This window comes from Crinia signifera, chromosome 12 (genome assembly GCF_055691185.1).
Source record: "Crinia signifera chromosome 12, ASM5569118v1, whole genome shotgun sequence".
NCBI lineage: Eukaryota > Metazoa > Chordata > Amphibia > Anura > Myobatrachidae > Crinia > Crinia signifera.
Window position 1 is genome coordinate 9,819,530 of NC_139228.1, and position 15,759 is coordinate 9,835,288.

At 46.3% G+C, this 15,759-nt stretch overlaps 2 protein-coding genes across 4 annotated transcripts in view; both read left to right on the forward strand.

Annotated features, from left to right (window-relative positions):
* IGSF9 (immunoglobulin superfamily member 9) overlaps positions 1-11,691 on the forward strand; it is a 72,677-nt gene extending 60,986 nt beyond the window's left edge. For both annotated transcript variants that reach the window (XM_083167734.1, XM_083167735.1), the window contains exons 18-21: positions 1,951-1,996; positions 2,713-4,266; positions 5,738-5,883; positions 7,701-11,691. In XM_083167734.1, coding sequence (XP_083023860.1) covers positions 1,951-1,996; positions 2,713-4,266; positions 5,738-5,883; positions 7,701-7,921 — 1,967 coding nt within the window. In that variant the 3' untranslated portion in view covers positions 7,922-11,691. The remainder of the gene's footprint in view (positions 1-1,950; positions 1,997-2,712; positions 4,267-5,737; positions 5,884-7,700) is intronic.
* CFAP45 (cilia and flagella associated protein 45) overlaps positions 1-15,759 on the forward strand; it is a 129,924-nt gene that overhangs the window by 42,317 nt on the left and 71,848 nt on the right. The window lies entirely within an intron of this gene.

Sequence of the window (15,759 nt, forward strand, 5' to 3'; positions counted from 1 at the left end):
AGGAAGATATACACGACCCATCAGAGTATTAAGAGACAAAGAGGCTCAATAGTCAAAACTGGATTTCTCTAAATCCAAGGGTCCAGCACAGAATTCTACTGGATTTTGGTGGTTCCCGTTGATAGGCTGACAGTGTCTATTTCGATAGTTCAATAACTACTATTGGGCTACAGGCAACAGGTTGACACATAAAAAAGATCAACACAGTCTAGGTCGACACAATGAATAGGTTGACAAATAGGTCAACACGACTTTTTCATGATTTTTTTTTACCGACTTGGTCTTACTTCGCAATCCAAGTGGGTCTAAAGGGAGAATATAATAGCTATGCGAGGGGATGTGGTACCCTAATATGGTGTCCATGTCGACAGATGTCAACACAGACAGGAGAAACCTGTGTTGACCTTCCCCTGTGTCGACCATTTACACGTCGAATGTTTCTTGTGATGACCTTTTTACAATGTTGACATAGACCATGTAGACCTTTTTCATGCATCAGCCTATTGCATGTCAACCAATAGTGGTCAACCTATTCACTGTCGACAATGTTGACCTAATAATCATCACCCGCTGTTTGGTACAAGGACTTGTGATTTTCTCTGTAGAACGATGACCCCACATATATGGATGTTCCGGTACTTGTTTACTAGAACGGCGCCCACGATTTTGATCTTAGGCATCGCAAGGAAAAAATTGCGTCGGTCGCATTGCCTGCGGCCAAAAAAGTCGCATGCGATGCGACCAACGCGATTACCGCGATTTTACATAGGGAACAATGTTAAATGGCCCAATTGACCCGATTTCACATAGGGAACAATGTTAAATGGCCCACAGACCCCAAATAGCCACCCTGAAGTGTGAAATGGCCCCCCCAATTGTTAACGCCACCCCACGATCAACGTCAACCCGAAGCGTGGCGAGTGGTGGCGGTACGCGTCCTCCGACCCTTTCATACCCCCACTATCCACGTCGGCGCGGAGTTGAGAATAGAAAGTGTGGCGAGCGCAGCGCGCCCCGCGAGGGGACGCGGAACACGCTCCCGAAGCGTGGCGAGCACACACGGATTACTTAACATGTATTCCGCGTCCCCTCGCGGGGCACGCTGCGCTCGCCACGCTTCGGGCTCGTATTCCGCGTCCCCTCGCGGGGCTCGCTGCGCTCGCCACACTTTCTATTCTCAACTCCACGCCGACGTGGATAGTGGGGATATGAAAAGGTCGGAGGACGCGTACCGCCGCCCCTCGCGGGCTCGCTGCGCTCGCCACGCTTCGGGTTGACGTTGATCGTGGGGTGGCGTTAACAATTGGGGGGGCCATTTCACACTTCAGGGTGGCTATTTGGGGTCTGTGGGCCATTTAACATTGTTCCCTATGTAAAATCTGTAATCGTGTCGGTCGCATCGCATGCGATTTTTTTGGCCGCATGCGATGCGACCGACGCGATTTACATTTTACCATGCATTTCTATGTAAAATCGCGGCCATCGCATGCCATTATAATGGCATGCGATGTACATGTGATGCCTGCGATGGGCGCCGTTCTAGGAAACAAGTACTGGATTTTCTTATATGCCCAGCCAGATTCCACCTATTTAGTATGGTAGGTTTAGAGATAGCATGGCAGAATGGTTGGTCATTTGGTTGAATTGACCAAACCATGACCACACCGTTTGGCCCTAGAACTTGTCCTCTTGGATAGCAGTATCAAATATCATCAGTGGGAAACTCCTTATTGATGCTTATAGTTACTGGACTTGTATATGTGCCCTACATATTTTCATTTGGATGAGTATATTAATCAGGACTTGGGCAACAGCCACACTTAGGTTGGGTTAATTTTGATCTGTGGCCTAAGTACATGTAGACAATAAGTAGGACACTAGATGAACAGTTCACATTGGCTCAAGTTCTTCTCCTCATTTGATCCCTGTTGTGTTCTCATAACCTTCCAGATACACCAATGGTCTTCTCCCAACCCAAGAAAGCCTCTCCTTCACAGTAAGTGTCTTCATGCTCATATGTCACTTCCTGTTTCACGCATTTCACGCTATCTGTCTTTAGCTTTGATCATCAGTGTCTTGGCTTCATGTATTTGGCTCCAACCACTGATTGGTTCAATGGCTAGCAGGTCCCACCTTAGAGTAGACAGGTGGTGGTTGAAAAGAGACCTCTGTGTAAGTTTACTGTCTTGTCTCTTCATGAACATACATTTCCCTCGCAATTACTCAGACCTTAATATTGATGGATAGCGGCGTTATGATACATTTGAAATCCCCTCTCCCTCAAAATTGTATTAATCTGGCTTCAAATCACGTGAAATAACCAAAAGTTTTGATTGAAAAAGCTGGTCAACAAGAATCCGCCAATTGTCTTCTGCGGTGGATATGCCACTAAATCTGGCACAATGAGGGGCATTTATTAGAGGTCACTTTGAAGAAGGGGCTGTCATCCGCACCAACCAACCAACCAGATTGTTGCTAGAACCTTCACTGGTTGCTTTTGCCCTACCACGCATTTGATAAGGTGTGGCTTAAGCCACCATTCAAATGATTCCATCCTTAAACTAAAATTTTGAGTGTCAAAATCTAATGATGTGTTTATAGTACGCCTTAGTTATAGTAAACCTTAGGTAAAATGTATCTTTTAGACATATTTCGACTTACTACTTTACAAACAACTGGTCTTACATGACTTTTGTTTTTCTTGTTTCTTAGAAATTCTAATGGTTCTAGCAGCCCCGACAGTCTCATGAGGCTCAAGCTTCAAGTGTCACCATACGAAAGCTTCCGGAGATCTCTGCATTTGGGTGAGAGGACGGTGAACAACCTAGGTATAAGTCATGGAAGCAGCACAAGTGGCAAATACACCATTTATGAGAGCCATGTTGGAGAGTGTGTCCCATTGGAACGTATAAGTCGCGGCCCAGATGGACGCTTCGTGGTGGAGACGGAGACTAGGTCTAGCAGAGGGAGCATCCGGGGCTTCCCTTACGTTACGGAGACTGATCTATACCCAGAATTCAATGCCAGGGACTCCTCAGATCTCAGCCAATGTTCACAGGCCAAAACATACTTGCAGGTTTGCCAACTTCCCGAGCGTCACAGAGATTCCTGGAGAGATGAAGTGAAGATGAGACCAAAGGCCACAGGCCAGGCACGTAAGGAGGCGAGAGATTCTGGCCACCGCCAAGGAAGGTATTTTGGCTGTAGTAGCAGCCCTCTGGATGAAGTCAAGCCCTTTCGAATCGCAGATATTAGTCCTGTGACATCCGCTGTGGCACTCCCATATGGGCAAGTAGAAGAGGCACGGTGTGGAGAATCAGCTGATATGGAAGGTGGTTTGGAGAGGACTATCTCTACACTACGAGAATCAGAACATGACTGTTTCTCCTCATTGAATACAGTAATTCGAGCTCCTTCTCTATTGTCACATAAACCTCTTGTATTCAATGACCAAGCAAGCCAACTGAGACATAGCTTGTCAACTCAGAGTGGCATTCTCCAATACCTCAGTCTACCTTTCTTTAAGGAGATGAGTGTGGACGGGGACTGGCCAGTGGAGGAAGAGTCTCCTGCAAGGAGCTCAGAGCCCAGCTCTTCCGAGACTGAGGAACGAGAGGTCCCTAATAACATGAATTTGGATGATAGGACTTTAATGGATGTTGATGGAACAAGTGGGGCACGTAAAGAGGACTCTTCACGGGCCCACCACAATTTATTGCCTCTTGACTATATAAACTGTAACCAAGAGCAGTCTGTGCCTGTCAAGTCTTTTCTGAAACCCCCAGAGCCTAATTTGGGACCTGCAAAAGCAATCTTACCAGGAAGCCTACTGTGGACTCAACCACCAGATAATGCTGAACGTTTGAAAGTAGGGCAGAGAGCGCAGTGGGGACATGGGAATATTTTCATGGACAGTAGAGCTCAGCAACACATCCCCTCTCATTTTGAATGCCCTCTAAATGACCAGCCACTTTCAGTGTTCACGGACTTCCAGGCCCTGGAAAAACAGAGGCCGCCAGTAGAAAAATCCCTCTTTTTGCATGGCTCAGAGAAGGTGATGCGGAGCAGTCTCACCAGCCAGAGCAGTGGCAGAGGGAGTGTCTCCTTCCTCAGGCCCCCCTCTCTGGCACAGTCTGTGGGGGGAAGCTACCTCAACTCACCACTGGGTGAAACTTCTAGTTGGTACAGTGGAGGGGGGTCCCAGGGCTCTAGTGCTGAAGACTATAGGCACAGGAAGGACTCCTTATTGGCCACTATAAGCAATAGGTGAGTACGGATAATAATTTGAGTATGTTTTACACCTGGGCACGCACATTTAAACGTGGTATTGAAACAAGGCATGTTGGTGATAAATATTCAAGATGGCTGTAAAGTAATGATATTGATGAGGATGTTGGCAAATTGTCCCACTAAGACCATACACATAAACCCTAAATCAGGCATGGCCAAACTATGGCCATCCAGCTGTTGTGAAACTACACAACCCAGAATGCCGTGCCATAGTTTAAGCAATCCCTAATAGCAAAACTGTGGCAAGGCATGATGGGACTTGTAGTTTCACAACAGCTGGAGGGCCATAATTTGGCGATGCCTGTCCTAAATGATCTTATTGGCAGAATAATAACCATTGTAAGCCATTGAAAAATTGACAGATGCCTGTAAGTTGGTAGGTGTGTGACAGATATGAGCAAGGAGGTTGCTCTGCATGTTTATTCCAAACCAGAGTAGGTTTTATTCAGTATTACAGGATACAAATGATAAAAGACAAACAATAAGCTATCAATCTCTCTTGGGCCAATTACTATATAGCTGTACAGCATTGTAGTGCTCTTATAACACAGTGACAGGCTTGGGTACATGCAGAAAGCCTGAAATTAGGTTTGGTAAACAATATTTTTTCTGACCTGATATTTAGACAGATGAGTAATGCACAGTCCCCTTTATATATGAAGAGGACTGTGTTTGAGGCCAAATCTATAGATTTTAGTAGTTACCGGTTTCGAAAGTCAGAAACGTTAATGTGAAAGTGGGCGGGATTTCAGTTAAATGTACAGGTGAAGCACTTACCCATAGCAACCAATTGCCTACTAGCTATGATTTATCTTGTACATTCTATAAAATTATACAGTATCAAGAAACTTTTTTTTTTTTGACAAAGGTCGACACAAGCAAAAATGCAAAATGACAATGTTCGACACATGATAAGTTTAACAAGAGTTCTCTTTGATTTTGTTTGTACTTTTTCATGGTTTACGATCCATGTGGACTCTGATTGGGCCAGAAGCACGGCGAGCAAAGTGAGCCATGTACACGCTACAGTGATTGGGGAGTCCACGTGATCATGTGTCAACACTGATACAAAACAACTACGAAAAAGTCATGTCCACCTTTTTTTATGTGTCATCCTGTCCCACATTGACTTTAAGCATGTGTTGACTTTTTTCTTTGTCGACACGTGCACGTCGAACCTTTTAGTGTCTACCTATTGACTGTCTACCTAGACACTCTCGATCAGGAATGGTCAATAAGTGGCCCTCCAGCTGTTGATGAACTACACATCCCAGCATGCCTTGCCTTAGTTTTGCTATTTGGCCATGCTGAAACTGATGCAAGGCATGCTGGGATGTGTAGTTCAACAACCACTGGAGAGCCAAGGCTCCCATCCCTCAGTTAGTACATAGGCTCCTTAGTTCCTTGCTACAAGCAGCGTACTCACAGGTTACTTGTACACTCCTAGGCGGAACACGTCTGTGGACGAGAACTATGAATGGGACTCCGATTTTACTCTGGAAGCGGACCTCTTGGATGCCCTGCAGGTCTACCGCAGCAGCAATGGTGGCCGGCCCATCTCCACCATCGATGCAGGGGAAGTGGAACGTCAAAGTGAGTTGTATGTCTGCTGTGGGATAAAGTCTCTGTCGTAGTCACCCCAAGACTACTTTCTCCTTATAGTGGGAGATACCTCGACAGGAAGAGGCCTACTCCTGTGTAAATATACTGGTTCTGGAACCCTTTGTGTGCCAACATTTCTGTAAGAGCTGTGCAAGAAATGCCAGCGTCACTCACATGTGTTATATCAATTCAAATAAAAAATGTTGTGTAATAAAAGATTCTATTTCCTATATAAGGTGACAATACAGGTCATTATGATAAATAAAACTGTTTGCTTGGCAATTTTCACATCTATGGTGACAAATTTACGTGGCACTCAAAGGGTAAATATATATCTTATTTACAGTCATTTTATGTAGTTACTTTTTAATTGTGGACATCAGCCTGTACCCCCGGCAGGCTTATTGTACAGTAGGCCTCAGAGAGTGATTCTGAGGCAACGCTAGGAAATATTACCCCTCCCAAATGTCTCTGGGCCCGCGACACAGCAATCACAGAGTTCCGTCCGGTCGTGCGACTGTGCTCATTACGCTGTCAGTCCGCATTACTGCGACGCCAGCTACCAGGCATCTATGTGTCAGGACAGGCGGAGCCCTCTGGGTATTAGTAGGAGAACATCGCTCAGATCCAGAGATAGAAACCCCCATCCTCTCTGCTCTCTTCATATATAACTCCAGGTCCAGGCCCTCGACACACTGCGGCTATAAGAGGAAACATTAGGTTCTCCCGTGAGGGCCGTTACAGGGCCACAGGCTGAGTGTTCCAGGAAGCGGAGTGCAGGGCCTGTCAGGAAATCCTGTACGGAGAGGGGGGGGGGCTGTGATTTCCCAGAAGAGGGGACCAGGTCCAGTGGAAGCTGAGACTGGTGTCAAATGCCTCAGACCGACCGCTGATTACCGGGGCAGGCGTAGCTCACGTGATGGCGGGGACTGACCGGGAGGCCAGGGATTGCCTGACATTAATGTCATGTGGCCATATTGGAGGCAGCCCTGTAGAGTCTGTAAAATAGCGAGACATTATCGTTGTAAGGAAAGACAAAAAGTTTTCCCTGATTTAAATAAAAACTGGACTTTAAAATGCCCGGAAATTCTGACTGGGAACGGTCGAATAAATGGGGGTCTATGTGCTCAGGTGTCGATACCAAAGAAATGGCTAAAACTCATGTCAAACGTTTCACGCGTCAACACTTCCCATGTCCACCTTTTGCTTTTGACCTATTGACACTGTGGACATTTTGATCCGGAACCATTAATACAGCTTATACGATATAAGGAGAGCAGATGGTGCTGGGGGAGATATCCAGCAGCAGCTATTTGGGAGAGGTGCCCGTGGTGTAGATGTGAATGGGAGACATAGCATCTCCATCCTCCCTCATTCTCCCAGGCCCGGGGTTACAACATCACAAAGGACTGACAGCCTATTGTGTAGCAGTGTAATTACTGTAATCACCCCTCAGGGATACCGTAATCGTCCCTCCTGCCAACAGCTCAGAAACTTTCCGTCCCCTCCCGCAGCGGATGACGAGCTCCCAGTCCATTTAATGAATCCCCATATCTCTCCTCTGATCCGGGAAGGTGCCGCCATGGTTCTGCAAGTATGGGCATGAGTCTAGGGCCTACGTGACTGGCAGAGATATCACAGCTTATACCTATTGTGAGCAATGCTGTGGCTGGTATAAGACAAGTGTCATTCAATGTATCAAAGGGTATCCGCCATGTTCCTGCCATTCTGCAGTTTGGCCGTCCTCTTGCATTGCCCGCTGGGGGCACAGCCGCTGGCTGCTAAACCTTTGTCTCCTTGTTTTGCAGGTGTGAAGCTTCCCTCCGAGGCAGCCCCGTGCCCGGCTGGATCGGGATCAGTGGACGCCCTTGATAACCATTACCCGCAGGCTTTGTCCAGCCCGGAGGAGCGCTGCGCGGCCTTAAAGGAGGAGTTTTTAGAATACCAGAGGCGCAGGCGGGCTGCGCAGAAAGTGCACACGAGGAGCAAAAACTATGATGAGTGTTTTGAGCAGGCGACGCTGTTTTGACCCTCCGTCGCAGCTCCTTGGACTCGATTTTACATGTGCAACTAGACCGCAAGGGACACTGTTACTGTGGGGCATAATCAGGTGTATCTTATTCACTATCCCCTGTCCAGCATCGCGTTTACCAGTCCCCGACAGTTATCAGTCATCAGGGTTACCGTGTTAGCCAATCAAATGCTTTATGCGTCATACGCATCTCTTGTGCGCCAACCTTCCGATTTATACTGAAACCGCTTTATACTGTTCAATAACCTCATTTGGGATATTTTATTTCTTTAGTTGAAGCTAATTTGTTTGTTTTCCGAGGTTTAAAAGTAAAAAAAAAAAAGCTTTATTTTTGGCTGCTGACCGAGAAAGTCCGGTATCACAGCTGTGCCGAGAGACTGGGGACATGAGAGCGGCCGGCATGTTTACATGTGTAAGGGAAACCCAAACCTCGCAGCATTGGGGCACATTATATCGCCAATTTGGCATTGACTGCGTCTTAATCTGCTTATACTGTGCCCTTTTTTTAATTGCAGACATTTAGGAGGGGTCCTCTTAGGAGGGTTGTACCCCCTGTGTCTCCCGCAGTTCCACCGTTGCATGGCATGGTGGCAGCTCTGATCCTGGGCACCTCTCTCTGTTCCCCCATGTGGGGCCGGCTGAGTTATATGCAGTCTGAGACAGAGCCCCTGTTTATATCTCCTGCGCTCCTGGAATGCAGGCCGTGACAGCCCTGTATGCAGAGGGAGTGCAATGACTAGTGACCGTGCTAAGACTATTGCAGAAGGGGGGTTTCCATAGGTTGGTGCTGGTGGGGGGATACAGACGGCAGCTGAAACCTTTCATCCCTTTCCTCCTCAGTTCTTCCCCTGACACAAAAATTGGCCGATTTATCATTATTATCCACTATTTCATAACTGTTCCAGCGTAATAGCTTCACTGCCAGACCGCCATCATAACATGTGTTATGATATATAGCTGAGCCTCAAAATGCCAGTTGGTGGCTATGAACGAGCTTCCGTGTAAAGCCGGTCACACGCACAGTAGGAAAACCGGTCATCGGGAAAATAGCCCTGTTGATTTCCCTTGGCCCCGCACCATTCCAGACAACGCAATGTTACGAACTATGGAAAGTTCTCTCGTTCCATCCTTCATTACTCTGCAGCGTGGCTAACCCAGAGACATTGCATGCGGGGCACAGTCACTGGTACACATTAGAAGATCAGCACAATTTGCTGCTCCGATACCGCAAATCGTGGCGATATAATCGAAGTGAGTACGCGGCCTAAGAGTTCCGTTTCCGACAAGGGTGGGAATAGCAGGGGTATATATATATTTTTTCTTTGCAGTAGTTGCTCTCATTTACGTAGAGTGCAAATTAAATAGCGGGTCAGTTGGCATGAGCCCAGAGCTGGCGAACTGTGTCAAATTCAAGGTGTCCGCCATTATGGAGTACGCGTTGGATTATGCGCAAACTGTTTTCAATTTGGATGTCGGACTTGTTAGCAGGGGTACATGGTTATTATGTCGACAAATGATGACAGTCTACATGTTATTATGGATAAAATGTCAACCCGGTCCAAGTGCCGACAATAGAAATTTTAGGGTTAGGCTGAAATGTGGGTGCCATTATGGTACCTAGATAATGAATGTTGGCTTTCAATAGGTCAATAAATCACGCCAGCGAGTGCGCCATTGGTGTAACTATAATGGGGGCAAGGTGTTTGGTGCAAACGGGCTCCGGGGCTCGTAGAAGTATTTTACTGGTTTGTTGTAGAACGTAACTTTATTGATATCACAGGAGCAGAGAAGTATTTCAGTCCATATAGGACTTCATCCATATTGTGCCATTATTGCCTGGTCTAAACATTTCCAAATAGCGGAACTCAGTTTGACGCAGGGTTCACATAGAAGGCAGATAAATCAGTGGGTCCCTCCTCGTTCTGTAACTGGGAACAGTGATATGTGTGTCAGAATAATCTGCACCGAACAACATGGCTGCTTCCTTATCGCATGATCATGTGACAGAGGGGCGTAGCCATGCAGCAGCTTGTCTTGATCCCTGAACCCTCCACCCCCACCTCTTGTTCCCTTCCACTTTGCTGCTGTGTGTACATAATGGTGGCATCTGTTCACCACTGGTCATTCATCGCAACTTCCTGTCCGGATAGTGCAGAGAGCCCCCAAATCGGGACTATCACATCTAAATCGGGACATTTAGGAAGTATGTTACTGATATACTGTAGCAAATGAAATTGAGATTTAACGAGATGCGTAGACTGGAAAACATTTCCCTCAAAGTCCGTAATGGTCATTTACTGGTTTACTGTCTCCTAAATCTAGGCCAAGCTGTGGTGAGAACAGCCTGAGGCTGGGTTATTGTGGTGACAGTAGGATTGAGGTCGTGCTACTTGGAACTGTTACCTATTTTTTTTTTTATACATTTGCCGTAATCATGTTAAGTTATTACTGTTATTTTGTATCTTCTTTATGTTAGGGTGTGGATTGGTTGGTCACCAGACCTAATGACTGTCTAACAACTTGCTGGTGACCCGGTGACCGTATCCCCTCAGTTATCGCAGATCTTTTCTATGTCACCATTATCACCTAGTTCCTCAACCTCTTCCCTCCTGCAGCTCTACTCACCCCTTCTTCCCCTTACTGATTCTTGTCTCCCGTCCCTAGGGATCCATTTATGAATCAGACTTTTCTGCACACTTTCACGGAGTGCTAGACAAAATCGCCTGGGTTGGTAGTCACAGGAGAAGTGGCCAGGGAGCCAGGCCCTCTCAGCCGCTACTTAAATACCCTTCATTACCATTTACCCTCATTGCAGATCCAACTCATTGGAAAATTTTTTTTTTAAATATATAAAGGTTTTTTAAATATTGTATTCAATGCATTCTGCTTTTGATAGGGTTAGAATTTGTGCTGAAAGCCGGTACTTTTTTTTGCAGTAAAAAACAAATCCGTTATCGCTGCAATAATGATCTATAGCCCCCTGGCCGTTCCCATCATTATCATTACTCCTCCATTCGTTTGTTTTGCAAATAATCCCCACTCCCATAGACTTCTAATGAAAGCACTTAATTCTCATGTCTTGTTCTCATGGTCAGTCATAAAATTGCTAGTTATGAATGACAACAATTTTTTTAGTTAGTGTGCACGAGAGTTAGAGCTGAGGTCCTTGGTGGCAGGAAACAAGATGGCCGACATTTCTTCTCTGTCTACTCCATCTTTGTCCGATAACCCTTGTCCTCTCACATCACTGGTAATATATCTCCTTTCCCCCGTTTGGTGCGGAGAGTTTTCATACCATTCATTCCTTCTAATGATGCTGATAGTTCCGTACAAATGTATGACTCCATGTTCCTTTATATGTAGGGCCTATATCCTGACATCTACAAGGGCATGGACCCAAAGAACCTAAAATGGGGTGACCCAAACCTTCTTTTCTCCGTGTCACCTCCCCTCCAACTTTTATTTTTTTTATTTTTTTATTTTTTTCTTCCCTTTTTTAATGAAATGACAAAAGTTTAGCATTTTCTGTTTTTAAGGGAAATGTTTCTAAAAAAACCCCGAATAAAACAAAAAAAAGTTTTTTGTTTTTTTTTAAACCGAAGTTGAAATCTGTCTGCTACCAATGAGAATTTTCTGGTATTGTACAAAATGCAATGTATGTATAGAAAAATACAAGATATTTTTATAGGAGAAATTTTTTTGCTATTTTGGGAAATTTCTGTGGTTATGAAAAGAAAAAAATAAATCATTAAATAAGTAAAGTTTAACAGAGTGTTATTGTCTCACATTGTGTGTGTGTGTGTGTGTGTGTGTGTGTGTGTGTGTGTGTGTGTGCGCGCGCGCGTTTGCTGTACTTATATTCTTGAAGTTTTTATTACAGGTATGCGTTAATTTAGACTCTACCAGCTCGGTCATTTAATTACCTTTTGTATATTTGCCAGCTAATAAAAGCCCATTCTCACGTACACATATAATCAACCCTGTAACATCATCAAGTCTCAAGTTTGACTGACTTGTGGTAAGATAAGATTACGTAGCCCACAGGACTGCCATCAACTTCAGATGGTGGTTCCGAAACTTTCTTGAATCCCGGCACACATGACTAAAAGCATTTTTTTAACAGCATCCGTAAGGATACATTTGCAAAAATACATTACATTAAGTAAATTGTGCCTACCTGTCATCCTTAAGTTTAACTATGCAGTCAGTGGTGCACGGTTAGCTTCAGCTATGCGATGGTGCACAATTAGGTTGAGATATGCGGTGGTGCACAGTTAGGCTCTGCTATGTGGCGGTGCACGGTTAGGTTCGGCTATGTGGTGGTACACGGTTAGGTTCGGCTATGCGGTGGTGCACAGTTAGGTTCAGCTCTGCGATGGTGCGCTATTAGGTGTAGCTATACGGTGCACAGTTAGGTTCAGCTATGTGGTGGTGCACAGTTAGGTCCAGCTATAAGTTGGTGCAGGCTTAGGTTCAGCTATGCGGTGCTGCAGGGTTAAGTTCAGCTATGCGGTGGTGTGCTGTTCGGTTCTGCTTTGCGGTGGTGCATTGTTAGGGTCAGCTGCACGGTTAGGTTCAGCTATGCGGTGTTGCGTGGTTAGGTCCAGCTATGCGGTGGTGCACAATTAAGTTCAGCTCTGCGGTGGTGCACAGTTAGGTTCAGCTCTGCAGTGGTGCACAGTTAGGTTCAGCTCTGCAGTGGTGCACAGTTCGGTTCAGCTCTGCGGTGGCGCACAGTTAGGTTCAGATCTGCTGTGGTGGTGCACAACAGTGGTGCAAGGTTAGATTCAGCTATGCGGTGGTGCATGGTTAGGTTCAGCTCTGGTGGTGGTGCACGTTTAGGTTCAGCTATGCGGTGGTGCATGTTTAGGTTCAGCTATGTGGTGGTGCAAGGTTAGGTTCAGCTATTTGGTGGTACCCGTTTAGGCTCAACTATGCGGTTGTTCGCGGTTAGGCTCAGCTATGAGGTGATGCGCAGTTAGGCTCTGCTACAGTATATGGTGGTGCACAATTAGATTCAGCTTTACGATGGTGCACGGTTAGGTTCAGCGGTGCACAGTTAGTTTCAGCTATGCAGCGGTGCATGGTTAGGTTCGGCTATGTGGCGGTCCACGGTTAGGTTCGGCTATGTGGCGGTGAATTGTTAGGTTCGGCTATGTGGCGGTGCACGGTTAGGTTCGGCTATGTGGCGGTGCACGGTTAGGTTCGGCTATGTGGCGGTGCACGGTTAGGTTCGGCTATGTGGCGGTGTACGGTTAGGTTCGGCTATGTGGTGGTGCACGGTTAGGTTCGGCTATGTGGCGGTGCACGGTTAGGTTCGGCTATGTGGCGGTGCACGGTTAGGTTCGGCTATGTGGCGGTGCACAGTTAGGTTCGGCTATGTGGCGGTGCACGGTTAGGTTCGGCTATGTGGCGGTGCACGGTTAGGTTTGTCTATGCGGCGGTGCACGGTTAGGTTCAGCAAAATTAGACCCCAAACATTCTCATACCCTCCAACTGTATCTTTTTTGCCTGTACAGTACTGTTTTTTTTGGGCCTGTACTGGGCAAAAAGGACTTTGGACCGGGTTTCTGGGTCTCCAACTGTCCATTGTAAGTATAGGATAGCCCGTGACTATGCCCCATTTCTGAATTTGTTCTGATTTCTACCCTTCAGATGTTGGAGGGTATGCATTCACCCAGCATTCTACGTCATGTGTTCTGCGCTCGTGATAGGGAAGGCTAGTGTCCAGCTCTCTGCCATCTTCCCATCAGATAATAACCATACATAACAAGGCAAACAATAGGACTCAGGAGAACAGAGCGGATATTCTCTGGCATCACACGCACTGATCTCTGAACACACATGACAATCTGGCCTCTTCTTAATCAAAGGTCATTTATTTTACTACCCCTCCCCCCTACTCTGGAATTCACTTATCTAATCCACTGTCCACTTCCAAGAAAAAAAAACAGAAGACTAATGAGTGATATGGAGACCCTCGGACAAAGCCAGATTAGGACCCCCATGGGAGATCACCCTGGGCAATGTATCACTCAGTGCACTTCTGTAGCATCAATGCCGCGGGGACCTGGACAGAGCTCATGTTTCCCAATTGGAGGATCTGGCCAGAACTATACAGTGAGGGTATATCTGTCTATTAGAGGGTGGATGACCCACAGTGATCTAGGATAAGTATATATACTGTATATGATGGGTATTTGCTGGGTATGGGGCGTATTGACCGCAAACCACATTTAAAAGTTTAATGCGGGCAATTCAAGTCTCATCTGAAGATGATGTTATTGACTGTGGCAGTTCTCTGGAGCTTGGTAAATCTCATATTCTTCCAGCATGCCCAGTCAACCTCTACCTCAGGGGTGAGGAACCTTTGGCCCCCCAGCTGTTGTTGAACTACACATCCCAGCATGCCCTGCAACAGTTGTAGCATTGCCTCATAGCAAAATTGTAACCAGGCATGCTGGGATGTGTAGTTCCACAACAGCTGGAGGGCAGAAGCTTCCCCATCCCTGCTCTATCTGATGGTGGATGCTGGGACTTCCACACCACATGGTACGTGTGGGGAGAGTGTCAGTGTATCTGTGCCAGCGATGATTATTATTATTTACAGTTTCTTATATAGCGCAGCATATTCTGTTGCGCTTTACAATTGGAGACAACAGTGATTACACAAACTGGGTACCCTCATGCACTCACGTGAGTGGAGGGGAGTAAGTGGAGCACCAGGCCACAGGCGCTATTTTGTACAACCACATTTGGGTTCTCTCCAAAAATCCATTTCTCTACTTTTACTGGTGTTAGGATCCCAGTAATTAGGAAGGCACCAACAATATGGTTAGCAAACCACAAAAGCACACAAACGGGCAAAACCATGCTGCACTGCAGGTGGGGAAGATGTAACATGTGCAGAGAGAGTTAAGGTGCCCACACACTAGAAAGATCTGCGATCTTAAGATGTGCGCAGCCTTGAAATCTTTTGTCTGTCCTGGACAAAAGATTTCAGACAAGCGTACATCTTTACCAAAGATTTTTCGGTACTTGTGTAGTTTCACAGCGCCCCCGATATATATCGGATGCGATATCGGCCAATATATCGGATGTGATATCGGCCGACATATCGATGCGATCCGAAGTGAATTTGGACCTATTCATAACCCCACTATCCACTACGCATGGAGGGGGGACTCTGGGGTGCATTTGGGAGACTTGCCCACCTTCCCAGGAGCCCGGGTGCCTCCCGGGAGGGTAGGCTAGTATGCTATAAAGCGTCAAGCCTCTGCCTGGGTATGACTGGCCTTGTAGTTCGCCAATAGCTGTGAAGCCACCAATGACTTACCTCAGCTTCGGTGGGCAGCCATTTTGTAATTTGTAGTTCCAAGACAAATACCTTTAATGCTCCTTTCCCGAGGATTGTATTGGAGAGCTGCTGGGCAGTCTGGCCTACCTCAGGAGCCTTGTTCATGTCACACATTTTAGTAAATGTGTGTTTTTTCCCCTGGAAGCCCTACATTGAATCATTCAAATAGACCCTTAAATATATTTAGACCCTTATACTGTAAATATTCCCCTTAATTTGATGTGGTAGGAAGCCTTATGGCTGAACCATCCAGCAAAATTAGGGTGCTATTGGTACACCCAATATTGGGGGTGTGGAAAGGCAGCCCTATAGGCCGAACGCCTGATACCGGCTGTAATTCTGCAGTTTGTATGGCCATGTTAATTACAGTATTAGGAAATCGGGTCCTACAGTTACTGACAGCTACCTCTTTTCCTAACTCCCTGTCAGTAAGTGCAGCGAAGACATGAGGTAATGACTAGCAGTAAGGGGAATATAA